The sequence below is a fragment of the Vicia villosa genome, linkage group LG7, assembly GCF_029867415.1.
Source record: "Vicia villosa cultivar HV-30 ecotype Madison, WI linkage group LG7, Vvil1.0, whole genome shotgun sequence".
Lineage (NCBI taxonomy): Eukaryota > Viridiplantae > Streptophyta > Magnoliopsida > Fabales > Fabaceae > Vicia > Vicia villosa.
Window position 1 is genome coordinate 84,091,830 of NC_081186.1, and position 26,236 is coordinate 84,118,065.

At 34.4% G+C, this 26,236-nt stretch overlaps 2 protein-coding genes across 2 annotated transcripts; both read right to left on the bottom strand.

The window, feature by feature from the left end:
- Positions 1-8,299: 8,299 nt before the first annotated feature.
- On the bottom strand, positions 8,300-10,579 carry LOC131619542 (protein MAIN-LIKE 1-like). Its single transcript, XM_058890630.1, has 4 exons — positions 10,540-10,579; positions 9,524-9,589; positions 9,056-9,247; positions 8,300-8,982 (listed from the first exon to the last, which is right to left on the bottom strand). The coding sequence occupies exons 1-4, from the start codon at positions 10,577-10,579 to the stop codon at positions 8,300-8,302; spliced, it is 981 nt and encodes a 326-aa protein (XP_058746613.1).
- Positions 10,580-18,234: 7,655 nt separating this feature from the next.
- Positions 18,235-22,052, bottom strand: LOC131621021 (uncharacterized). Its single transcript, XM_058892223.1, has 6 exons — positions 21,487-22,052; positions 20,042-20,819; positions 19,687-19,966; positions 19,213-19,599; positions 18,970-19,113; positions 18,235-18,688 (listed from the first exon to the last, which is right to left on the bottom strand). The coding sequence occupies exons 1-6, from the start codon at positions 21,770-21,772 to the stop codon at positions 18,506-18,508; spliced, it is 2,058 nt and encodes a 685-aa protein (XP_058748206.1). The 5' UTR covers positions 21,773-22,052; the 3' UTR covers positions 18,235-18,505.
- Between the last annotated feature and the right edge of the window lie 4,184 nt (positions 22,053-26,236).

The window sequence follows — 26,236 nt, forward strand, 5'->3', positions numbered from 1 at the left end:
ACCCCAGATCATATTGAACAAGTTGGTTCTGTTCATGTTATGTGATAGTGTAGCTTGTGGAACTTGTTCAGCACGACTGATGTTTTGATGTGCTTTAGCAATTTTGCATAACTGGTAGTTTGCTAGTTGTTTTTCTACTATGTTTCTCTAATGTGGTGACAGAATGTTTTAGCCAAAAATTTGCCAAAGGGGGAGATTGTAGATGTTTTGATTGGCTGCATTTTGTGGTAAAACATTCATGTGTATTCTGTTGCCTTGACTAAGGTCCTGACATGTGGTGTGTAGTGTTAAAGGTTATGCAGGTTCTAGTTGTGTAAGCTAATACATGCTGTGAGTTGGATGTCATGCTCGACGTCATGACATCAGTGTTTGACAGCAGTAGCTGCTACATTTTCTATTCTATTTCTATTATGTTTCCTTATTTATCTCAGTCTTTATTTTGGGAAACTAAAGATTGTGCTGATTGTACATCAGTAATAGAACAAATCATGGGCTGTCTTTTTGGCACCCTGATATGTGAGAAGCAGAGAATTGAAGTGAAGAATACTGTTTGCTGTGATTTATGCATAACAGGTACAACATCAAGATGTTCTATGGAATGTCACGACATGCTCTGTGACATCAGTATTTGACAGCAGTTACTGTTATATTTAGCTGTCACGCGCCTGCTGAGCTGGAATATAAAGATTCAGTAAGTACTCAAAAGATGCAGAATATTCTATGGAATATTATGCAATCCTATGTGGCGCAGGTTTAAAGGTCAAGAGAATCAAGATTAGAATATTCGAGAATTATGCAGTTTCTAATTATGAAGATAAATTAGGAAACTTATGATTGAAGACCTTGTTTTTAGCAGAAAGTTTTCTGTGATTTGTAACAGCAAATAATGTTGTGATTGTAAGCCCAAGTCCAGTTGGGAATAGGTTATAAATAGAAAACTTTGTAACCTAGTTTAAAGAGCTAGCCGAGTATTGACAAGATGTAGTTTTTAGGGTTAGCCGTGTAAGTGAACCACCCAGGTTGTGGGATGGTCACTGATTTGTGCCTCGAAGCCTGTAGGTAAGAGGTTTATTATATCCACTCAGAAGCTGTGAAGCAATGAGTGAAGATTGTGTTCTTGGAACTACTCCATTATGTATATTTAAATTGTTGGTGATTAAGCCGTCGATGCAGTAGCTGAGTTGTTGACTGCTAGACATCATTGCTATGATTGGGAGTGGAATGGAGATATTCCATATCTAGGGAGAACCTAGGTAGAGGGTTCATTGGGTAGTGATTAAGTGAAGAGTTGTAAACTGGGAGTTTAACTCTGAATTGATACTCCTAATAGTGGACTTCATCCCTGGCTTGGTATGCCCCCAGAGTAGGTTAGTTAGAACCGAACTGGGTAAACAATTCTCTGTGTTATTTATGTTTCTGCATTGTTTATTTGTAAGTTCAGTTTGGATGTCATAACATCGTGCATGACATCAGTGTGTGATTTAATGACTGTGCTAACATAGAATCTCTGCAAAGCAGATTTGTTTATGTTAACTGAACTGATATGTGATCCCAACACTTCCAGACTTCTGGATGTTAGAAGTAATAAGAAATTGGGGGATCTGTAGGTAGGGGTGGCAAAGCGGGCGTCCCGCCCCGTTTAGGCCCGCCCCATTTAAGCCCGTCCAAAAGCGGGGTGGGGCGGGGCGGGCCTACTTAGGTGTCCGAGCTCAAAAGTCATGCCCGCCCCGTTTACTAACGAGTTGGCGGGTTGACGGGCCGGCCCGCCAATTTTTATTTAATTTTTTATTTTACAATTTGATTTACCACATAATTTACAAAAAAAATAATTATAACCAAAAAGGTCGATAAAATATATTTTAAAAAAACGCATAATAGAACTTCAACATATCTTAAGTCCTAACAGTTCAAAAAATAAAACAAATAAAGATCAATTATAACAAAAAAAAATAATGAAATAAACTCAACCACAGTAAAAAAGTGTATCAAAATAAATAAATAATACATATCACTTTAATCCTATTTAAAAACTAACTACTAAAAAACTCAATTAAGAATTTACATAAAATAGACCGTGATAACAACTACACCGCATAATACATCACGGTGCATAAAATAGTACTACATAAAATATCAACACCTAACTTTCTGACTAATTATTTCATATAATCTAGTATATTAACCGATTCCTTAATAGTTAAATCCAAAATTTGTCACACTTATAAACTCATCAAATCCATCCTTTTCTTAAAATCAACATCTATTTATAAAGAAAACATGTGAACTAATATATTAACAACTTAATAATTATGCATGTTATACAACTGTTCTTTTATTTCAAGCTTTTCCAATCAACACATGTATTAGAAAGTTATAGAAAGAACGTTACAATTATAATTCATTTATATGTATAATAATTTAGAATATAATTCAATCAATATAATTCTAAGAGAAGAGTGTTATTTTTATAGTTAAAGTTGTTTTAATTCTAAATAAATAAAAAATTTAACAAAAAGCCTGCGGGCAAAACCCGCCCCGCCCCGCCTCAGCCCGGTTTTTTAAGCGGGTTAGGCGGGGCGGGCCAACTTAAGGTACCGAGCCAAAAACCTCAGCCCAGCCTGCCCAAAATGGCGGGTCAAACGGGCCGCCCCGGCGGGCCTGACCCGTTTTGCCACCCCTATCTGTAGGTACTGCCTCAGCTAAGCTGATGACAGAAAAGATGTCGTGACACTGTGTATGACATTCTGAGTCTGTCTTACCAGAATTTCAAAAGTTATTTCTTCCAAAAAAAAAGATGTTAGTGAAAAGTAGCCCATTCTCAGAATATTGCTATGGCAGTTTTCTGAAAAAGTGTAAAATAATTGACTTTCAGATCCCATGAAAAAAGTCCATTCTTTATCGAGATGGCTGCAAGTCTTGGAACAATTGGTGGTTTTTGTTGTAAATCTCGTTCCTTCGGCCAAAAATAGTTACTCCAAACATTGCAATGAGACATTTGCATTTGCTACCTGTCAGAAAATACAATCAGTACCTGCCAATGAAATTCGTTGATAGTCCTTGTGGAAGGATATATTTCAATGGTTTCAACTTCCTAACCTTCGATTACTTATGTAGATGGAAATCAACTGTTCAGGAAATCAAATAAACCTAAGCACGTTGACGACATGATCATTAAAATCACACCTAAAAACTCTAACTTCACATATGGTCACACACATGATATTAAATATACTAGCAACTCCTATCTTACAAATTCCAGTGAGAAATCAAAACTCAACCGGAATTTAGTAAAGTCTTATAAAAAAGGACCGATAAAGATATGGGTACCTAAGGATAAAATAATCTATGTTGCATATGTCCTTAACAGCAAGATTGAAATACCAACCATGGTATCTGGTGTCATACCCCAAAATTTGTCCACCATATTTTAAAACAAATTGGCTCAGGCACTGAGGTCTCCAATTGTTCAAAGTGGTACAGGAAGCAACACATCTATTCTTCTCCTAAACCAAGGTCTCCAGAATTAGGTTTTTGGTTTTCTCAAAGGAAATGGATGTATCAAGGTCTCAATTGGATTTCATATGGTCTCTTATACTTCAAAGAATCCTCATACCAAGTTTCAAGCTTTAGTCCACAAGTTTTCTCAGTCAAATGCTAAAATGGTCAACAGTCGACTGATTTGAACTTTGGTCAAAATACAGTCAGAAGTCAAGATTTTTACTCAACATCAAGAATATGAAGTCACATTTATCATTTGATCAATGGTTGATCATGATTCATCAAGGGATGTTCAGAAATTGACAAAACTCAAAGTTTCTAAATTAGGATTTTTAGGAGAAAGTCAACTAAATTTTGACCAGACATAACTTCCACATGCTTTATCAAAAATTGTCCAACTAAAGCTCACTTTGAATGAAGTTCAGTTCTCTACATCTTTGTCTCATTAATGACTTGGCCAAAAATGCTTCATTTGAAAGATATGAGCCAAAACATTACAGGTCCTTTTGAAAGTCAACAAAAAAACACTTTTTCTCAAAGAGTGGTACATAAACATGGAAGAGACTCAATTGAGATGAAACTAAAAGGAGCCTTTAGAGGACATCTTAAGCTTCTTAAAAAGTTAAAGAACACCTTCATATGACAAAAATTGAAGAAGTTATGGATTGCACAAGTTTGTCAAAATTCAAGAGAAGCATGCAAGTCACTTTGGCCAATTTTAGATTTTTAAGCTAATGGTCCTAAGTTTTGGATTTTAAATATGATTGCGACCTAAACAAGAGCCCATATAATTATTCTCATATTTTTGTGCCATATATTTGGTTTATTTGAATTTTTATTCATTTAAATGCAAAATAAATTAAATAAAACCACAAAATAATGAAGTAAATTATAAGGCTTTTATTTTAATCACATAGAGGCCCAAATAATGTCCAAAAACGTGACAAATGAGATTGGAAAGAGAATTGAGAAAAAATAGAAAGATTTGAATAAAAATTCAATCAATCTTTTTCAATTTCCAAGTCATCAAATAACTTGAAGTCCAAGACAAATATTTGACCTAATGCACTCATTATGAGTACAAGATGAAGGCCAGATGGGGAAGACACGAATGGTGCCTCTCAAAGCCCTAGAAAAACTCTTCAAAAAATCAAAGCTTTAGGGCAACTTGCAAAAGAAATTTACAGTGGTTCTCAAGCCAAAACAGCCATTCATTCATCCTCTTGAGCCTTCCAAGAATCATTCCAAGTCCTTAAGCAAGCAAGATCGTGCCTAGAACTGTTCATTTGAGGTTACACCAGTTTGGTAAAGTCTGGGGTTTCTAACCTCTTATTCACGAAATATAAACTGATTTTATGCATCCATACATGTTCATGCTATTGTTTAGGGTCCATTTGATGCTTTGTTTGTGAGGTTTGATGCAGGAATCGATCAATGCCATTGTTGGGCATCATGAACGGGAAGCTTCATATCTCATTGTACAGGTCATTTCAATGAAAACTAACACCACCACCAGCTTTGCAAGGGTCAATTTAGGGAATCTGGGTGCTTTTTAATTTTGTTTGAGTCGTATTTTCGTGTGTTCCATGATTGCAGGATTAGCTACGAAATGTTCATGGCGAAGTCGTAGCAAAACTGAAGCAAAATCGTAACAAAAATCTGGAAAAATAAGATGAAGATGATGAACAGGATGTTGGACTTTTTGACTACGCGTGGGACGTTGTGATTGGCCAGTCAACCAAATTCGCCTCTCTCCGGTTTTGATTGGCCACACATGACTTATAGGGACCCACTTTGACCATTTCTTTTGAATTTAATATTTTATGCATTGTTTCACATTTATGAATTGACATTGGTTTTATTTGCAACACACAAAGGTAGCTGAAGTGGTAACGCATGTAGATCTTCAAATCCTATGATCTGGGTTAAATCCGAAAATTATACCCTGTACCCCTACGTTTATCCCAATACCCCGACAATTTTTTAAAAATTCCAATTTTATCCTTTTTTACTTTTAATTTTTTTTTTTTCATTGTTACTGTTTGTACGGACGGTAAAGAGAGAAAGGAAGAGTGTTACGTCGTCTGAACCGGATAACCAGACATGCAGTTTTCCGGTTTGTTTTTTTAAAACTTTCATCAACCGGATATCCCAGGGATGGGTATTCCGGTTTGTTTTATTTCAACTTTTACCAACCGGATATCTGTTCGGTGCCAAATATTGTTAATATTTAGTTTAATTAGTGGCACCTTTTAACCGATTTTATCGAATATGCTTTTAATTCTCTGAAGTTTTAGATAATTATTTATAGTTTATAATTTTTAGCTTTCATTTTATGTTAATTTGTGTTTTTAGTTATGATTGTGTAGGTTTTGGCTAATTTTGGGATGTTTGGAGCTTACTTTGAGCTTGACAAGAGAGTGCCTGGCAGAAGTATGCGCGCGTCGCGCGGGCATGTGGGCGCGTCGCGCCCTGGGCAAGATATTTTGGAGCTTCAAACCAGAGATCTGCGCGCGTCGCGCGCATGGGCGGTTTATATTTTATAAGTGTAATGGCGCGTAGCGCGCTGGAGGGCGCGACGCGCCCTGGACAGATTTCAGAAAAACTATATAAAGAGATTTTCAGATATTTTGGTGTGTGTGGTTGATTTTGAGAGCTTAAGAACACTTTTCTACTGTAGCAAACATAGAGTTGAAGATTGGAAGCCTTGATCGTCGATTAATCGCCTTTGATGCTTGTTGATCTTCATCCTTTCCTTCTTGTGCAAGCTACCATTCTCATGGATAGCTAAATCCCTTTTGTATCAAGATAAGATGTAATCTTCCTAGCCTTTTGCATGTTTTTCTTGTGAATATATGTGTATGAACAAGTGATGATCAATATAGATGGTTTAGTTTGTTTATTAAAGCTTTTCTTTGGTATAAATGTTTGAGACATCAATGTTTGTATCTAGACCTAACTCATCATCTTTCAAACTATAAGTTGCAGACATGGATTTAGAGTTTGATGTTTACTAAGTATCGGTTTTAAAACGTTATTTGTATTGTTTAAACGGTGGAGAAATCGTCGGTTAAACAATACGGTAAATCTAGCTATATCGTTGCGGACACGGACGATATAGGTGTCGATACGTAATTATATTGATCGTTAGCAAGTTCATAAGCATATATTTATAAGGAAACATACAAACTTAGGTCGATGAAATCGAATCTTGATACATTTTCTTTAACTTAGAATTTTCATTAATTTACTCTTTGCTACTAAAGTGATTGAATGACCTTTTGCAAACCTAAAACTAAAGTAACATTAACTCAAGACAAAATAGGCTATAGAACGGCGGTGATATCGCAATAATCCCTGTGGATACGATATAAAACGAAAAGTACACCACAATACTCTTTCAACAATATCCCATGTATGGGTATTCCGGTTTGTTAAATTTCAAGTTTTCCCAACCGGATATCCCCTTTGTGGGTATTCCGGTTCTTGTTTTTTTTAATTTTTTCCTTTTTTTTTTAAATTACTTTAATTTTAACTTTTTATTTTTTTTAATTATATATGAAACTAAATTAATTATATATATATATATTTAGGTGTGGATCCTCCTTTGAAGAAATGCGATGTAACTCAAACATGTGTGGATACAACTGATGTTTTTGTAACTGGTCAAAAATTTGCTACAAGAGAAGAGGCGATAAGTTGGATTAAGGACGTTGGAATCAGGAATAAAGTAACAGTTATAATAGCTCGTTCAGATATCAAAACAGGCAAGCGAGGAAGAAGTGATAAATTTGGGCAACACAACAACAAATAGGTATGTTTATGTGATTTTATCGACATTGTTTCTTTATATTAATATTACAGATAATTAGTTGTTTTTTTTAATTTAAAGGGTGGAGTCTGCACATTGGAAACTTAAGCAAATATTAGAGAATAGCTTAGGTGATTTATGCAAATGTTGGGAGGCTATGAATGACAACATCAAGATACAAGTGGGCAACATTAGAGCTTCATTTCAGAAGAGTTTTTATGAAGTTGAGCATGCACATACTAGTCCTTTTTATTCAAATTTGCGTGGTTCAGTATCAATAGCTGCATTGAGGCATATTGCTGAAGAGTGGTTGAGGATTGACATGGTGGGTACCGATACGCAAAAGTGCGGATGTACTCATAGAAAAGTATATGGGTTACCATGTGCTTGTGAGTTAGGGAGATATACATTGAGTGGTGATGCGATACCAATTGAGGCTATTCATATTCATTGGAGGAAACTAAGTATGGAAGGAAATCAAGATATAGATGCAGATGATGGATCAGAAATAGACATGACAAATGCCATCGATGAAATTTTAGAAAATGTGGAGGTCATTAGATGTTGTCGGAAAAAGAGCATTAAAAAGCAGAGTGTGTGAGATTGCTTATCCAACTACAACAAAGATGTGTCCACCGCCTGAAAAAATTAAAACCAAAGGAGGGGTTAAGAAAAAAGGGAAGAGACCTGTGGGATATGATGTTTATCGTGATCCTTCAGGATATGAGTATGTTGATCAATCACATTTGAGTTCTCAAAAATCTTCAAAGAGGTTATATTCACAACTATCTCAAACCTCAAAAAATAGAGAATTTGATAAATACATTGTGCAATTTCCAGATTACATCAGACCATTTATTGATGACATTGTTGATGTAATGGATGATGGAAATTGTGGTTTTAGAGCCATTGCATCTTTGCATGGTTATGGCACAGATAAATTAAACTAAAATATTAGATATTAAGTATAATTAAATAATAAGTAAAATTTTAAACCTGAAGAAGAGAGGCATAACCGCCAAGCTGCTTGCATGAATAAAATGAGGCATCCCCTAAGTATCTATACAGAGTAACCAGTGCAGCTGCCCCCCAGCAATAGCTTCCACAATTATCCAAATCTCTCAAAAGTGGAAGATATTTTGCCTCGACAAGAGTAAACGTCTTGTCGGCAAGAATGGTACAACCTAATAGCAACATCATGTATGCTCTCATAGCGCCTGTAAATTTATTCGCAGCTCTTTGTTGCTCAAAAACTTGCTTCAACCAATCTAATTTATAGTAAGGACCCCTTACAGCAGAAGCCTCCTCAGTTGCATCACTCAGTGAAACACCAAACAACTCAACAGCTAGATGGATGGCATCATAATCGGTGACAACAACATCGGGGTCAACCAGCTGGCCCCTAATCGGTACATGAAGAAGACAAGAAACATCGTCTAGTGTGATGGTCATCTCGCCGAACGGCATATGAAATGACGATGTTTCAGGATGCCATCTCTCAACAAAAGCAGATAATAGATGCGTATCTACCCTCGACAAACTAGTATGCTGCAAAGATGAAAGGCCAGATGCAACTACCAATTTTCCATCTGCCTTGGGAGCATTGCCGGAACCCATCCTATTAATTTGCTGCCATGTGCAGCAACCTTTAAGGTCGGCTTTGGTTGTCTCTCCTGAAAATAATTTGTAATATATGTTAATATATAAGTACATGTAATTTAAAAAAACATTTAAGAAAATATTTACGTACCTCGCCCAACCATAAATGATATGCAACGTGCCTCTGATATCTAACCAATAATGATGTATCCGTAGGTCCTCCGGGAAATGCCGGATGCTGCGGATCAACCTCAGGAGCAGCTCCCTCGCCATCAGCCTCTCGACGTTGTCTTCCTCTTTGACGCATTCCGTCGATCGCACCTCCTCTTCTTCGAACCACTAAAAAACAAAAAATAAAATAGTTAACAATTAAATAAAATGATATTAAAAAAAAAAACAAAAAAACAAAAAAAAAATAGGAACCAGATACCCAAAGACTGGGTTATCCGGCTAAGGTCTAGAAGAACCGGAAATCCCCTTGTTGGGTTATCCGACTGAGACAAAATGAATCGGAAACCCCATCAATGGGTTATCCGGCTATGTAAAAGAAAAAAAAATGAACCGGAAACCCCATAGCTGGGTTATCCGGCTGAGATATTTTTTAAAAAAACTTACTTTCTCCAAGTCTGCTGAACCGGAACTCTGATGGCTGGGTTATCCGGTTTTGGGCAAGAAAATTCCCTATTCAAAAACGTGAAAATGAGTGAAAAAGTGAAAATTTGGGTAATTTTCACTATTTATACAGGGGTAATTTTGTCCGAATTTTTTTTTGGTAGGGGTATTGGGATAAAAGCAGGGGTACAGGGTATAATTTTCGTTAAATCCTTGGCTCCCACAGTCTTTTTTCTCATGTTTTTCTCACTCTTTTTTTATATACTTTATTTTTGTTTTTTTAATCCACAAATCAATTAACCAATAATTAACACCAATTTAATTTTAATTTACATAAACCATTAGGATTAGGTTTTAAATTTCACTTAATATGTTTTTTACAACTAATTGAATTTAATTTTAAATAGGATTAGTTACTTTGATTTAATTTTCGTAAAATCACAAAAATAATTGATTTTAATTTAATTTGATTGTTTTTCCGTAATATTAATTCTAATTGATTAGATTTAGGATTTGATTAAGATTTTAATTAGAGGACTAAATATATTTTCATTAATTAATTAATTAGATTAATCTTTCATAATTAATTTAGGATATTAGTATTAACTTTAAAATATTATTTCGTCTCCTAAATCTTTCCCTCCTCATCTCCGATCTTTTCTCGATTTCTTTAGTTATTCACTATTCACAATTCATCTGTATTTTTTATGTAATTGCTCAGAGTTTGTAATAATGTAATTAGGATTTATTTGTTGTATTTTTCATGTAACTGTTCATGGATTGTAATAGTTTTAACTAGGGTTTTATTTTCCGTACCTCCTCAATTATTGTAATCCCCCATCCCGAAGCCTTGTAATAGCGTAGGATTTTATTTTCTGTCCTTTACTTTCTGCACCCTATAAACTGCTATAACTGTTAGATGAATGTTTAAAAATTGTATGGCAAGATAATAACTGGACATAGATCACTAACTCAGGATTAAGTAATTGAATTAACACACTCTTTTTTCACACACTCACCTTTAGGGTAACCCTCTCTTCGTTGCCTTTTCGAATACATGGTCAAGTCCCTCGAGCGTAGGGATACCTTTAGCAAATGTTGTCTACGATTCAAGTCATCATAGTCCCTCCGATAAAAGATCATAGCCCCTTCGAGTTGCCTACGATTAAAATGATCTTGTTCCTCGAGGTGCCTACACAAATGATGATAGTCCCTTTGGATTGCTAAGGTATCCCTACAATGTTGCCTTCGATGACCATACGACGACCTTTGATGTCCCTTCAAATCCAATGAAAAGATTACCTACCCTACAAATGGTATGAATAGTCTGTTTCCCTTAAATTGAAAGACTTTAAGAACAAGATAGACCTTACGAACTTATGGTAGGTAACTCCTGATTGCTTGCTCAAATAAAAAACATTCAAAATGCTTTTCACACCTCGCTTTTCAAAAACCTCTTTCAAGACAAATACTTTGTATATATTCGAATGATGAATCATTAAAAAGTTAAGTTCTTTACAAATTGTTTTTCTAAACACACACCGCACTTTCAAACAATTTGAAACAAATCAAAGTGAGTTAAGCAATTAAGAGTCCATGGATAACCATGGATACAAAGGGTGCTCATACCTTCCTTTTGTATAACCTACCCCTCAAACTAAATCTCTTTCAAAAAGGTCTTTCCTATTCTTTTTGCCTTTCCAAATTGGATAAAATAAAAGTCGATGGTGACTTTTGCTCACCGCAACATTATTTGCGAAACAAAACAAAAAGTCAGTTCTTCCACCGTATCACACCTGGATTCTGGATGCTCTAGAGACATGACAGGAAGAAAGCATATGTTCCAAAGTCTGGAACTTAAAGCTGGAGGTTACGTAGGTTTCGGAGGCAATCAAAATGGAAAAATTATTGGCTCTGGAACTATTGGTAACAATACACTTTGCTCTATATCTAATGTTCTATTAGTAGATGGATTAATGCATATATTGTTATCCATTATTCAATTAAGTGTTAATGGTTACGATATAATCTTTAATCAAAATTCCTGTAAAGAAATTTGTCAGAAAGATGGAACTATCCTCTTTAATGGTAAGAGAAAAAAACAAAATTTAAAACGATGAGCAATGGGCCTGGCACAGAAGATTGGGATATGTTAATTATGAGAAGAATATCTCAAATGCTTTGTGTGAAGCATGTCAGAAAGGCAAGTTTGGAAAACTTTCTTTCAAGTCTAAAAATGTTGTCTCTACCTCTAGATCATTAGAACTTCTATATATAGATATGTTTGGACCAGTGAAAACTGCTTCAATCAGTGGTAAGAAGTATGGATTGGGATTAGTGATCATACATGATTATAGCATATGGACATGGGTAGAATTCTTAAGACACAAGGATGAGTCACATATTGTGTTGGGTAGAATTCTTAAGACACAAGGATGAGTCACATATTGTGTTCTCTAACTTCTGCCACGAAGTTTAGAATGAAAAAGAGATTAGAATTGTAAAAGTCAGAAGATATCATGGTGGAGAGTTTGAAAATAAATGTTTTGAAAAACTATTCAAAGAGTACGAAATCTCTCATGATTTCTCATGTCCTAGAACTCCTCAACAAAATGGAGTGGTAGAACACAAAAATAGAACTCTACAAGAAATGACCAGAAACATGATCAATGAGACTAACATGGCTAAACACTTTTGGGCGGAAGCAGTTAACACAACATGCTACTTTCAGAATAGAATCTCTATAAGACATATTCTGTAAAAGACTCCTTATGAGTTGTGAAAGAGCAGAAAGCCCAACATTTCCTATTTTCATCCATTTGGATGTACCAGCTTTATATTAAACACAAGATCAATTGAACAAGTTTGATTATAAGACTCAAAAGTGTTTGATGTTAGGATACTCTGAACGCTCAAAAGGCTACAGAGTGTATAACACTGAAACATAAATTGTGGAAGAATCCATTAATGTAAGGTTTGATGATAAGCTTGGCCCTTAAAAGTCAAAGCAATGTGAGTATCTTGCAGATATATAACTTGAAATTGCAGGTACCGAAGACAAAACTTCTGAAAAAGAAAGAATAGAAACTCAACTAAAATTTGAAAAAGTTAGTACGAGTGTTCCGACAACCTTTGAAGAACTAACTCAAAAAATATTCTCCATAAGTATCTCAGCACATCCTAAAGACAAGATTCTGGGAAAGGTTGATGATCCAATCAGGAGAAGATCTTCATTCAGAAATACTGAAGAGTCTCTTATGGGATTAGTATCTCTGATTGAACCCAATTCCATTGACGAATATCTCTTAGATAATGATTGGTTACTTGCAATGCAAGATGAACTAAATCAATTCACCAGAAATGATGTATGGGATCTAGTTCCTAAACCCAAAGGCTTCAATATTATTGGAACAAAATGTGTCTTCAGAAACAAACTTAATGAACAAGGAGAAGTTGTCAAAAAAATCGACTGTTTGCGCAAGATTATAGTCAGCAAGAAGGAATAGACTATACTGAAACCTTTTCTCCAGTGGCCAGGTTAGAATCTACCAGACTTTTAATTTCTTTCGCTGTAAATAATGACATAACTTTATATCAGATGGATGTCAAAAGAGAATTTCTAAATGGCTACATTGATGAATATGTCTATGTTCACCAACCTCCTGGTTTGAAGATTAAAAACATCCCGAGTTTGTTTACAAACTCAAGAAATCGTTATACGGTCTTAAACAAGCTCCTAGAGCTTAGTATGAAAGACTGAGTAACTTTATCTTGGGAAATGGATTTACCAGAGGGAAGGTAGACACAACCTTGTTCTGTAAGTCATTTAAAAATGATATTATAATTTTTAAAATTTACGTTGATGACATAATCTTTGGATCTACTAAAGCCTCCTTGGGCAAAGAATTTGCTAAGAACATGCAGGTTGAATTTGAGATGCGCATGATAGGTGAACTCAAATTCTTTTTGGGAATTCAAATTAATCAAACGACAAAAGGTTATTACATACATCAAACCAAGTATGTTAGAGAACTTCTGAACAAATTTGATATGTCAAATAGTAAGCCAACCAAAACACCAATGCATCCTACATGCATTCTAGAAAAAGAAGAAGTAAGTAAGAAAGTAGAACAGAAATTCTACAGAGGTATGATTGGCTCTCTATTATACTTAACATCGTCAAGACCTGATATTTTATATAGTGTTTGTTTATGTGTCAGGTTTCAATCAGATCCTAGAGAATCTCACTTAACAATAGTTAAGAGAATTTTTAAGTATCTGAAAGGTACTACAAATCTTGGTTTGTGTTATAGAAAATCCAAAAATTATAACTTAGTAGGTTACTGCGATGCTGATTTTGCTGGAGACATAAAAGAAAGAAAAGTACTTCTAGAAGCTTCTAGTTTCTGGGAGATAACTTAATCTTATGGTCTTATAAAAGACAATCCACTATTGTGCTATCAACTGCAGAAGCTGAATACATAGCTGCAGCTGGATGCAGTACTCAGATGCTCTGGATGAAAAACCATCTCGAAGACTTTAACATATATGAGAGTGACATCGCTATTCTATGTGATAATACTTCTGCCATCTGTCTTTCTAAGAACCCTATTTTACATTCTAAGCCTAAACATATAAAAATAAAACATCATTTCATTATGGACTATACTCAGAAGGGGATCCTTTCACTAAAATTTATTGATACAGACCATCATTGGACTGATATCTTTACAAAACCCCTTGTTGAAGCTAAGTTTAATTTTATTCTGAAGAATATCAGTATGAAATTATGTCCAGAATGAAAACGGAATTCTTATATGTTTATTTTTGGTTTCCATTATATTTTGAGTATTAGTCGGCTTGGAAGAGTTCCAATGGCTTATCTTCCGTTGTATTTTGAGTCATTCAGCTTGTGGTTGTTGGAGTTTATGCATTAGTATTGTTTGATGTTGTGTTTTTTCCATGATACATTTGACTTTTGTATCTTGTATTAATCCTTTTTCCGTTTTTGTTGTTTATGTATGAATATCGTGTACCACATTATAATACCACTATATATTATTCTAGACATATATGTATGGGGTGTTATAGTTGGTATCAGAGCAGGTTAATTTTCAACTTTGCCATGAAACATCATAAGTCAATTCAAAGTTTCCTCATATGTGTGATTATCAATATGATTTTTTATGACTCACACGTGGAATAAAGCCTAGTCAACATAATTCCATGTGTAGGGCAAACATGGAGATGGCTGATGAACACAAAGATCCCGGAAGGCCTAGGACTAGGAAAGTGGAACTCGAGGTCGGAAGTGGATATGCAAAGGAAACGTGGCCTCAGATACTACAACCAATGAAACAACAAAATCAGCTAATGATTCAAATGATACAGGGTATGCATGGGCAACTAGAACCCCCTCTTTCTCTGCAGAATGAAGTGAGGCCATTCTTTGATGCCTTCTTCAAGATGAAACCACCAAAGTTCATAGGATTCCTTGACCAGTGGCGGACCATGAATTGTTATCTGGTATGGAAAGGAAATTTGGGTCAATATCAGAAACCTCAAAACTCTTCGCATAAAAGGAAGTAGTCTTATAGTGATCATTCATCCCAGCCGCCTCAGTGTGATTAGTGCAAGGGAATTCATTTTGGGAGTTGTGGGTCAAACCCGTTGAGATATTTCAAATGTGATGCTCCAAGTCTCTATGCAAGGGATTGTCATGTTTAGAGTATTCCAAGAAAAGACACAGGTCGAGTTTATATCTTGGATGCCATAAAGGGCAAGGGTAACACTAACCTCGTTGTTGGTACTTGTTTTGTGAACAATCAACCTTTAATTGTGTTATTGGATAGTGGAGATATTCACTCCTTTATCTTTATGAAATGTGTGCAATGTCTTGGGTTGGAAGATATCCTTCTCCCTAACTCGATGGTTGTTTCCTTTGCTACGGATGATGCTTTTGAAACTCATTTGATCTGTAGAATATGTTATATTTCCTTTAACGACCTTGAGTTCTTAATTAACCTTATTTTCCGACCACTCAAGAAGATCGACATGGTATTGGGAATGGATTGGTTGTCTGCCAATTCAGTATATATCAGTCGTAATGAAAGAGTTATATTCATTCCTTCTGAGAACACTACCCCAATTGATGTGATTGGAAAACTTATTGAAGGACACTCAAGTCTTCACCATTATCTTCAATCTTCAAATATTTCTATACTTCCTTCACATAATCTCGTAAGTTTAACCAACCAGACTGTCGGTGGTGATGCAATAAAGGATCAGTATTCTATACTTCCTTTGCATATGGGGAAGCATATATGTAGAGGCGAAGAAGAATACATGAACAAATGATTGTACAATAACCTAACATGTTCACTATAATGCAGGATTAATTCATTATGTAATATGTTTCATACATGTTAATGGAACACAACCACCAATTAAGAGTCCCAACATGGCATCTTGTGAGACTTAAATGACACCTTCTCTAATGCATTATGTAGTAGGTTTGGACCAGTTATCAACCAAGCTTATGTTAGAATAAAATTTATTCATACTCCTTGGGTTTGGATGATAAGAAAGTATTTAAAGAATAATTGGGTATACTAACATTTATTTAAGTGTGCAGGTCATAATCTCTGAACTAACTTGGTTATGACCCAATTAAATAGCTTATAAAGATAAGGAAATGACTCACATTCTAAAGAATCAAAATCTGATCAACACTTGAAACCTTAGCTTCTGATCACAACTCATAATCTGATGACTTGGATACATAGTATAACACCTCTGGTTCGTACTCTATGTAAAGTAGTTCCATCTTGTCGAAAGCCAGATTATGGAGAAAGTCAACTAGGGTTCCTAGTGCAAGGCTCAAGAAATCTTGACAAGAATTATTTAGTTTGTCCCAACAATCCTTGTGGTCGCCATGCTTGAAAATTAATTGTTGTGTACAAGTGTGAATTGGAAGTCTCACATTATTTAGAAAAGTGAAGGTTGAGCACTTTATAACTGTGAGGAATCATACACCTATCACTTTAAGGTTTTGGGTGAATATGTGACATGTCTATCACAAAGGTGTGTCCCAAGTGTAAAATTCTCTCTCCTTTTGACTACCGAATTGATGACCTTACAATGGTATCAGAGCCAATGGTTCAAGTAAGGGTTGACTCTTATATCGAAAGTCGTCTTGACATGATTGTGCGGCATGTCCCGTTGAAGTGCCCGCACGGCGGTACAAGTGTATGTGAATGAAAGAGCTTTCGATTGAGGGAGGCATAGTGGATGGACTCACAATTGAGGGAGAGATTGTTGTGTACAAGGGTGAGTTGAAAGTCCCACATTGCTTAGAAAAATTAAGGTTGAGCATTTTTTAAGTGACAGGACCCATATGCCTATCGCCTTAAGGCTTTAGATGAGTATGTGGTTTGTCTCTCACAAAGGTGCGTCTCAAGTATAAAATGCTCTCTCCTGTAAACCCCCGAATTGCCTCCAACAAATAAAGATCTTAACATTACCAACTTCCAACGTCTCTCTCTTGAAAACTGCTTCTCAGCAAAGATTCTTGTGCAAGTCATCTTTCAACGACAAGAAAAACAACAAGAAATTACAACAACAAGAAAAACTGATTTGATCACTAAGCTTTCGTATATATTTCTTGTATTACACATAGTCTTGATATTTCTTATCTTTGTATATCTTAGAAATCTTAAGTAACAAAGTCTTTGTTTGTGTTGTATTCTTTTTGCACCTCTAATTCTATATCGAGTACATCTTTTTGTCTTTTCATCGAAACTATTTGTTTAGAGTAAGTCTCTTGCTAGGTTGCTTGAACAAATGAAATCTCTTGCTAGGTTGTTTGAGCAAAAGTCTCTTTCTAGGTTGATTGGGCAAGGAAGTCTTAAGCTGATTTGCTTAAGCAGGTTGTAACCAGATTTTGATTATAGTAAAAAATTTCTTATAAGACAGGGGGACTGGACTACTCAGGATAATTTCTATGTGTGCTTTTACTTATTGCTTTTGTGCTTTATCTTATTCGGCTGCTAACTAATCTTGCCAAAAATCTGATTTTATTCAGTTTTAAAAGCTGTTGTTTAAAAGAGGCAAGAAAATTCCACCAAACACAATTCAATTCCTCACTGTATATTTTCCTCATCACCTTCAGTTTATGGTGTCTACGGAATAATTTTCTAATAGTTGCCAAAAGTTTGGTTCAATGAATTGTTACATAAATGTGTATGAAACACAGCCAAAAAATTAAGATATCATAACATGTTATTCATAAGAAGGATTCAAAATGAGAGAATTCCGTTCCACTACTTTATTATTCAGAAGTAAGATCTTCTTTCTCTATGAAACAAAAGATGTCAAAATCTGCCCTTGATATACAATTTATAACTTAATTCAGTACAATATTATTGTCTCACTAAATTCTACATTTGATTCATAGCTTCTTCGAATGAAAGCTATAACTCTAAGATTTCATTTTTGTAATATTAATTGGGTTAGTTTCTTGCTAATCCCATGTTTTGCTATATGTTAGGGACATAATTGCTTCATGTTTACTTAGTGGCTTATAATAGTTTATAATGTCTTATTTGAGAATGTCATGAAGTAAAGATCATTTGCATTTGACACTTTCTATTTTAGGCCATTGATATGCTTAGGAAATATACTGTGTTAGAATTGTAAAAGGTGGCATCAAAATGTTATTATGGTGATGCTCAATCCTTCCAATTGATGAAAAGAAAAAGAATTATGAAAAGAATTCTATACAAAGAACAAACTGTTCATAAGCTTGAAACAAACAAAAAAACAAAATATACAACAACGAGAAGATGAATTAATTTACTTGTTGTTGCTTATAACAAACCAAAATTTTGATTGCAAGATTTGCAATATGCGGAAAACAAGCTTGAGACAGTGATATGAACAACTTTAACAGAGTTATTGCACCTTCATACCAGAGAAAGAATGTTGTTACTTGGACTTGTAAACATAGGAAAGCCATGGATGTTTTAGTGCCTGTCTTGCAGTTGGTCTTCTTTTCGGGTTGGTGTTAAGTAAGTATCCGACGAAGTCGAGAAACATGGTATCCGTGATCCGTAGGTGCTGCTCCAATGATGTCTCTTCTGGGATTAAGTATTCTAGTTGATCTGTCTCCTGTGTATATTAATGAAGATTAGAAAGTAGGACCAACAATTTCATGAATAAAAACAAACTGTGAAAACCGGTGTGACAAATCGGTTATTGATACCGTTATTCACAGTTTTTAAGATAAAAAATAAATGGTGGTTAATTCACACTGCGACGATAACAATCAGTATTGCAACATTTTTACTGTCCGAAATCGCGAAAGCTTTTAGGCGACCACGACCGCTATTTAAAACCTTGGAAATATGATAAGATTACGATAGAAAAGAAACATTTAAAGAGAAACAAACCTCATTCATAAAGTAAATGTCATACTCTTTGGTGAAGTACTTGTGTGTTTCTTGCCCTTTCACCAACATCTCCATATCAAAAGGACCAAACAGTCCAATCATGCGCGCGAGAATCATCACGACTGCATCATTTGGAAAGAGCACCTATAGCCGTAAAAAGAACTCAGAATCAATAAATGAATGCGAGAAAATCATATAGATGTATTTTCATTTATATCATAAGAAATGTAAATTAGAACGTACTTCACCGGAGCATAGCTCGGCCAAAATGCAGCCGAGCGACCAGATATCAATCTTTTCGTCATATTGAAGGCCTAACATGACTTCCGGAGCTCTATAAGATCGAGATTGTACATATAGGCACAAATTGTCTGTTTTAAAGCAACTGCTTCCAAGATCAATAATCTTGATTTCACACTTTTTGTAACTTTTTACTAGAACGTTTTCGGGCTTCAAATCGCAATGAACAATTCCCAAGTTATGCAAATACTGTAAAGCCTCCAAACACTGTCGAGTAATGAGCTGTAATCTATGTAAGGTGAAATATGCTTCACCTCCAGATTCCTGGTTGAATTTCTGAAATTCATATAAGTTTGCTCGCAGAAGTTCGGTCACGATGAATAAATGCTCCTGTGAAGATTTCGTTCAAGATAAGTTAACTTAATGTTGAAAGTTAACCCTTAAAATGAAATCAAATCGGCCGTATATGACACATACCTGATGGTAGAAATAATCATAAAGACGCAATATGTGGTGTTTATCTGCCGGGTCGTGCTTATTGACAAGTTTTAGAAGCTTGATTTCATCTAGGCTTTGATCAAAGAAATCTTTGTCATTTTTGATAATCTTCAAACAAACATCGACTCCCGTCTGCAGATCGTGTGCTTGAACAACCCTACTGAATGCAGCTGAACCGAGATATTCTGTCACATAGTATCTTCCAGCCATTACTGTATTTAGCACAATCGGCACTTCTTTATTTTCTTCAAATCCAGTCCTACAAATGCAATAATAGATTATAGCGATTTATATTCAAAACAATTTTAAGAGAAAGAGTGTACAGGCATAATACCTATTTTTTCTATGTACGATTCTTAGCTCAAATACTTCGTATTCATCGTCTTGAATGTATTTTAAGAGCTCATCATCAGTATTGTTATCCTCTCCATCCGCGGCAACGTCTTGCTCTCGGAAATCTTCACTCAACTCTCGATCATCTCTTACTTCATAAGGTTCAATCCCATTCGATAGATCTGTTTCAGCAACTGTGATGGTTAAGTCGTATGAATCTTTATACCTCTCACTGCTATCATTTTTAGTGTACGAATTGATATGTTGCTTCACGGTAAGCAGCGGAGAAGAGTCAAAAGAATCAATAATATCCTTCAAATGAAAATCATTCAGATCAATTTCCTTCAAGTCAGAGTAGCTAAAATTTATAGGAACTTCACAATTACGCACATCGGCATCTTTCTCATCCCCGTGACGGTAATCCAGATTTTCATCAACTATAGATGAATGATTACAAATGCATTGCTTCATCGGCTTGCCCATGAAACCCTCATTTCCCTCTAATTGTATTTCTTTGTACTTGTAACGAAGATCGAGAGAATTTTCTTGATTTTCCGTAACAAACTTATCTTCAGTTTCACATCCAAAGAAATCAGGTCCATCAAAACTAGGAGTCATGAAATCATCATCATCATTTTCGTTATACCAATACGGTTCATGTTGCATATCGAACTCATGATAATCGCGCGCTGTACCAAATTGTGACAATCTATCAGATGAAGATTCAGAATCATTATGTGTCTGAGATGAGGAATTGACTCCATATGGATTGATAAACTCTGCACACACACAAAAAAACCTAAGTTATAGAATGCCCTAACTTCTATTCTCTAAGAATCAAGGTTTTCAAAACGGTCTGCAACAAAACAGTATTGAAAGGTGCCAAAATCGATACCATTATTCACAGTTCTTGTAATAAAGAACAAATTGTGGTTAATTCTCACTGCGATGACCTCAACCAGAGTTGCAACACCAGTACAAATCGAAATCACAAAAACCGTTATTTAAAAGCTTGTTAAAATTTTTCAATATTAATTGAATTTATTTTTAAAAAAGCATTTCATATTTCTGACAAAGATTAAAGCACTTCATGTGCATTTAATATAATCCGAATTTTAAAACATAAACTCACTAAAAGTTAAAAAAATCAAATAGATTATACAAATAAAAACAAAAACTAAGAACAATTTTGGAGAAACTAAATATAAATTTAATCAATCAATTATGCGATCCAACTGCACAAGTTGCAGAAACTAAAACTAGAACTCTTAAACGATCTAACTAAACATTGTTTCTAATTTCAAAATTAATCACTTCTAATTCAAGAAAATCACAATTAACGATCACAAATCCACAATTAATAAAACAGAGCATAATGATTATTGATTAATGCGAAAAATTAATTAATTAATCAATTAATGAATAAGAAAAAAAAAAAAAGAGTACCGGAAGAAGAAACACGAGAACTAGGTGAACCGATGCTAACAAACTGTTCATCGGAAGAAACCGAGTTCGATTTGGAGAATTTTCCATCATCGGCGGGAAACTCCGATGACCGTGAAATTGACCGGAGTTTGACCGGAGGAGGCGGAGGGATCATCGGAAAGAAGAATTTCTCGAAGTCAAAGGAAGCGAGATTGGTCTTTTCAATGATGTCTTCTCTGAGAGCTGACTCTGCTTCTGATAATCCATTTTTTCTAAGGAATTCAAAAACATCTTCAACGCTAGCCATGAACACTACGATGATGAATGTGTTTTGGTTTTGGATTTTGCTGTTGTGTTGGAGAGAAGGGTAGGGAGATGTGAATTAAGAGAGGTTGAGGGGGCAAAAGTGTAAAATGGCACATGGTGAGTGAATTGCATGGTTTGGTGGTAGTAAAAGAGAAGTGTACATAGATGAATTCTGTGTGTTTGTTTGTTTCTCTCTCTTTGATTGTGTTTTCTGTGTAAAACATAAGCGAATCAAAGGGTGTCTTTGTCTTACCAACTTGAGAGAGAGAGAGAGAGAGAGAGAGAGAGAGAGAGAGAGAGAGAGAGAGAGAGAGGGTTATAGAATAAATGAAGGTTTAATTGACACTCACTTTTTCAATAGTCTTAACACTTCGTTAATTACGGACAAAATTCTAGTTAATTCAATTAATTGTGTAGTTGATTCAATTGACTGGGTTAATTAATTAATTAATTAATTCAGAGGTTTAACGTAATTACTAGTAACATGATATGGCGCGTGTAAAAAATGGGAATATGCGTGTGTCATTAATGCTGGCTAGTACGAAATTTTACATGAAAATTATTTCAAACTTTGAGGAAGATTTTTGAATTGTTTTTGTTTTTGATTTTGGTGTTGAGTTGAGACAATAGTTTAATTGTAGTGTCAATTCGATAAAAACAATAAAAAATTAGTAAGGTGCTTAGTGTTGAGACACACGTATGTATGTACAGACTACAGTGTCTGCTTTCTATTGGTTTTGTCAAATATGACATCCATGAATACAAATCCTTCATAAAATAATACTGTACTATACTAGTAATTTATTAATTAGTTCATAGTACAATGATAACAAAATTGTATTAATAATTGTGCTTGCGAAAATACAATAAGGGTTACCTTGTTTGCTTGCGAGAGGATTGTAAGAGAATTTTTAGATATATTGAATATCTGAATAATGAATGAATTTTCTTAATATTAGAGATTGAAATATTTATGCACGCGCTTTATGGCTGAAGTGGTGCGTGAATAATCGATTCTAACCCAACTATTTGACTATGATGTGGAAATACGAAGACTCGTTTCTCCCCTAAAAATATGAAAAATACTCTCGTCTTGTAGAAGTGTTCAGGGCCAGTCCAATGAATTTAGAAGTCTAAGACAAAATTTAAAATAATTTTTTTAAAATAAAAAGTATATTAACAAAATTTATATTAATTTTTTATTTTAAATTAGAAAATCATCAATAAATTTTTTAAATTATTATTTACTTCAATTAAATTTCTAATTATATAAATTAAATATATTAATTTCACTAATTTAATCCTTAATTAATATTGAAAAGTTTCACGTTACTTTTTATCATCTGAATAACTATATCTTATTAAAATTTGATTATATTTATTAAAGAAGATAAATTTTAAAATAAATAATAAGTCTTATCATAAATTATAAATGTATTATTATATCAATGATCAATCTCATTAAATATATTGAATGATAAATGATTTAGTTATCTTATAACATTAATGGTATTTATTAAAAAAGATATTTATAATAAAAGAAGATATTTATAAAATTTTAAAATAAATGATTAACCATCCAAAATTTACAATTGTAAAATTTGAACTGAGACCATATAAAAAAATTAGACGCTACTTTACCACTTAGCTACTACACACATGATGATAAGAATATGCATCAACTAATGTATAATAGTTAACAAAATTATTTAGGGACCTTTTATAAAGCTCAAAAAAGTGAGGCCCAAGGCAAAGGCCTTGCTTGCCTTGCTCTTGGGCTAGGCCTAGAAGTGGTAATAACTGCTCCTTCAGAAATAAGTAGTATGCCATGTATTAACGTGATTGGCACTTAATGGATATGGATTTGGGTTAGACAACTCGTGCTCTAGGTGTGATGGGTCAAATTAGGCAACCTATGACCCATCACATCATGCTCACCTGATTCGTCTTGTATATGACACTTTTAAATTGATTGAATTATGAGTCTCTTTCTTTAATGGCCCAATTAAATTATCTCAATCTACAGCTCATTAATTATGAGGCCTATCAACGACGAAGTGATTTAAGCTAGGTAGAAGACAATGTCTTTCTAAGCGTGAATTGGGAAAACAAGTCTCAAATATAAGGCTTGGTAAGAGTCCCTCAAGTAAGGCTTGAGGCGAGTTCCTTAAGTGTTACATAGGGGTGAGTCCCTCAAGTGTGCTTGGGGCGAGTCCCTCAATTAAGGTTTGGGGTGAGTTCCTTAAGCGTTATATAAGGGTGAGTCCCTCAAGTGTGCTTGGGGCGAGCTCCTCAAAGGTGATTAGGGAGAGTCCCTCAAGCATTGCTTACTTGAGAAGAGACCCTCAAGTGAATGTTAAAGGGCGATACCTCAAGTATGGGGAACACGTGTGAATTTTGATGTTGCATTATAATATATTTGTCGTGGGATGGCACATGTATTGTGAGCTATAGATTAATTTGCATGCGTTAAATATAGGTCGTAAATGTTCTTCCATCCACCGGTAGACGCAACTCTACTACTTAGTAATGATGTATGCTCGTCCTAGATATCTTGCCCTATAAATTTGCAAATTTTGTTTGCTCTTCCCACTTTTCTCTTCTTATGCATTCTACATTCCTCTAAGAAACTATTATTCTTTAGTCATTCTTCTCCAAGTTTGATTCTACCATCATTAACTCACCAACATAACCAAACCACACACTGAAATATTGAACTTTTCCTTCTCATTTATCTTCTCTTTTTTGAGAGGGTGGTGATTATTAGGTGTTACACAAAAATAACAACGACATAGAACCTTCTACTCACAGAGGAGTTGTGGATATATGAATATATTGTATAGAGAATGTGAGACAGTTGGATGGGGCAATTTAAACTTGTAGAATTAGGAGTGTTTGACAGTTACAATAACAATTCCAATTTTAGTAGTTATATTGGTCTCGTTTTATTCTATCATTTCCCAAGACAGGCAAAACCACTGATGGCGACCAGTTCTTCGAAACATTTGAGAATCGCAATTTTTGAGGCCTTTTATACATCTGAGGAAAAGGCGAATTTCTTTCACAAAAGTATAAACATGTTTGGCTCGGGCGGTGAAGAAGATAGAATCTTGTTCTAAGGAGGAAAGAGTTAACATGGTGGTGTTAGCTACCTCAGAAGTCAAGTTCTTTTATATGCATCTCCTTGTCTTCTATGACTTATGGGTGGTAATTCCTTTAATATTGTTTGAATATGAGGCCCTTAAGACCATTAACATTGCCTCTCTCCAACATCGCCCGACAGGTGGACCTGCATCAAGACGTTTTAAATAATTTGTAGTCAGTTAGAAGTCATGCCTGCAATAAACATCTTTTTTTCATTTTATGATAATAAAGTGATGATCAATGGCGGCTGGGTTACTCTGAGCCTTTATCTTGGAAGTTACAAAACAATTAAATTCAAGTTGGGTAGTTGAAATAGAGAAAAGTTTCAAGTGTTTTATGTAATTTGAAACTATCGCTCAAACTAAATAAAAAACTTTATTAAACACTTATAAAACATATGATGATGTACGAGCCAAAATATTAGACGGTAAAAAAACTAACACAAAAATAAACTAAATACAAACAAAAATAAGAATATTATTTTGTATAGTAAGATTACAACACCTCATTATATTCTAGACAATCCACAATAACAAAAACTACCAAACATGAACTTCTATTTTACACATATCATTGTTAAAATTCCAAATGATTTTCAAAAATCATAAAAGTAGATGATCTATCAAATTGTGAGAAACACTTATGTTGTTACAATCTTACCTAAAATTATTTAAATATACACAACAAAAAACAAAAAGTAAAAGAGAAAAGAATCAAATAAAATATATTTCTTTTACTAATTAAATCACCTTTCTTTATATAACTAGCCTAGAGATAAAGAAAGGTTCGTGATTGTATTTATGAGTTGTTGCTATTTTTGGTGGGGTAAGAGACACCATAAATTGATCAATTTGACACGTGGAATTAAGATACAACGTCCACGTCATATGTTATGTTTTCTTTTTCTTTTTATTTATGGTGAGAAGTCAACATGTGTATGGGACCAGGGACCATTTCATTTTGCTTTAGTTTTTGTTACTTTTCATTTCTAGAACGAGATTTTTGGGTACTTTGATTACTTTTTCTAACTTTTATTTTGGGTTGGGAAGTTCTTTTTCCTTCGTGAAAATATTAAATGAATATGGAATAATCTTGAAGAGAATATGACATTGTAATAGTCAATTATTCTCTATTGTATTATTGTTAGGTTGCCTAATTCTCCTTATATATGCTTGGAATATTCTAGTATTGTATTTAATTTGCTTTGGTTGTTTGATAGCAAAACAGCTCAAGTTTACATTAAAAGGTTTAAATATATGTTTTTCTAAATATAAACTAAATATTCTTTGCACACAACTATAAAATTAATCTATTAAGATTA

Bases quoted from the DNA above. Each gene is read 5' to 3' on its own strand.
- LOC131619542 (XM_058890630.1), bottom strand. From the start codon at position 10,579: ATGTATTCGAAAAGGCAACGAAGAGAGGGTTACCCTAAAG. The intron at 9,590-10,539 runs GTGAGTGTGTGA...GTTTTTGAATAG, and splicing joins AAGAGAGGGTTACCCTAAAG to GGAATTTTCTTGCCCAAAAC. The intron at 9,248-9,523 runs GTAAGTTTTTTT...TTTGTTTTTTAG, and splicing joins GTTCAGCAGACTTGGAGAAA to TGGTTCGAAGAAGAGGAGGT.
- LOC131621021 (XM_058892223.1), bottom strand. From the start codon at position 21,772: ATGGCTAGCGTTGAAGATGTTTTTGAATTCCTTAGAAAAAATGGATTA. The intron at 19,967-20,041 runs GTATTATGCCTG...TTGCATTTGTAG, and splicing joins ATCGTACATAGAAAAAATAG to GACTGGATTTGAAGAAAATA. The intron at 18,689-18,969 runs GTTTGTTTCTCT...TAATATACACAG, and splicing joins ACATTTACTTTATGAATGAG to GAGACAGATCAACTAGAATA.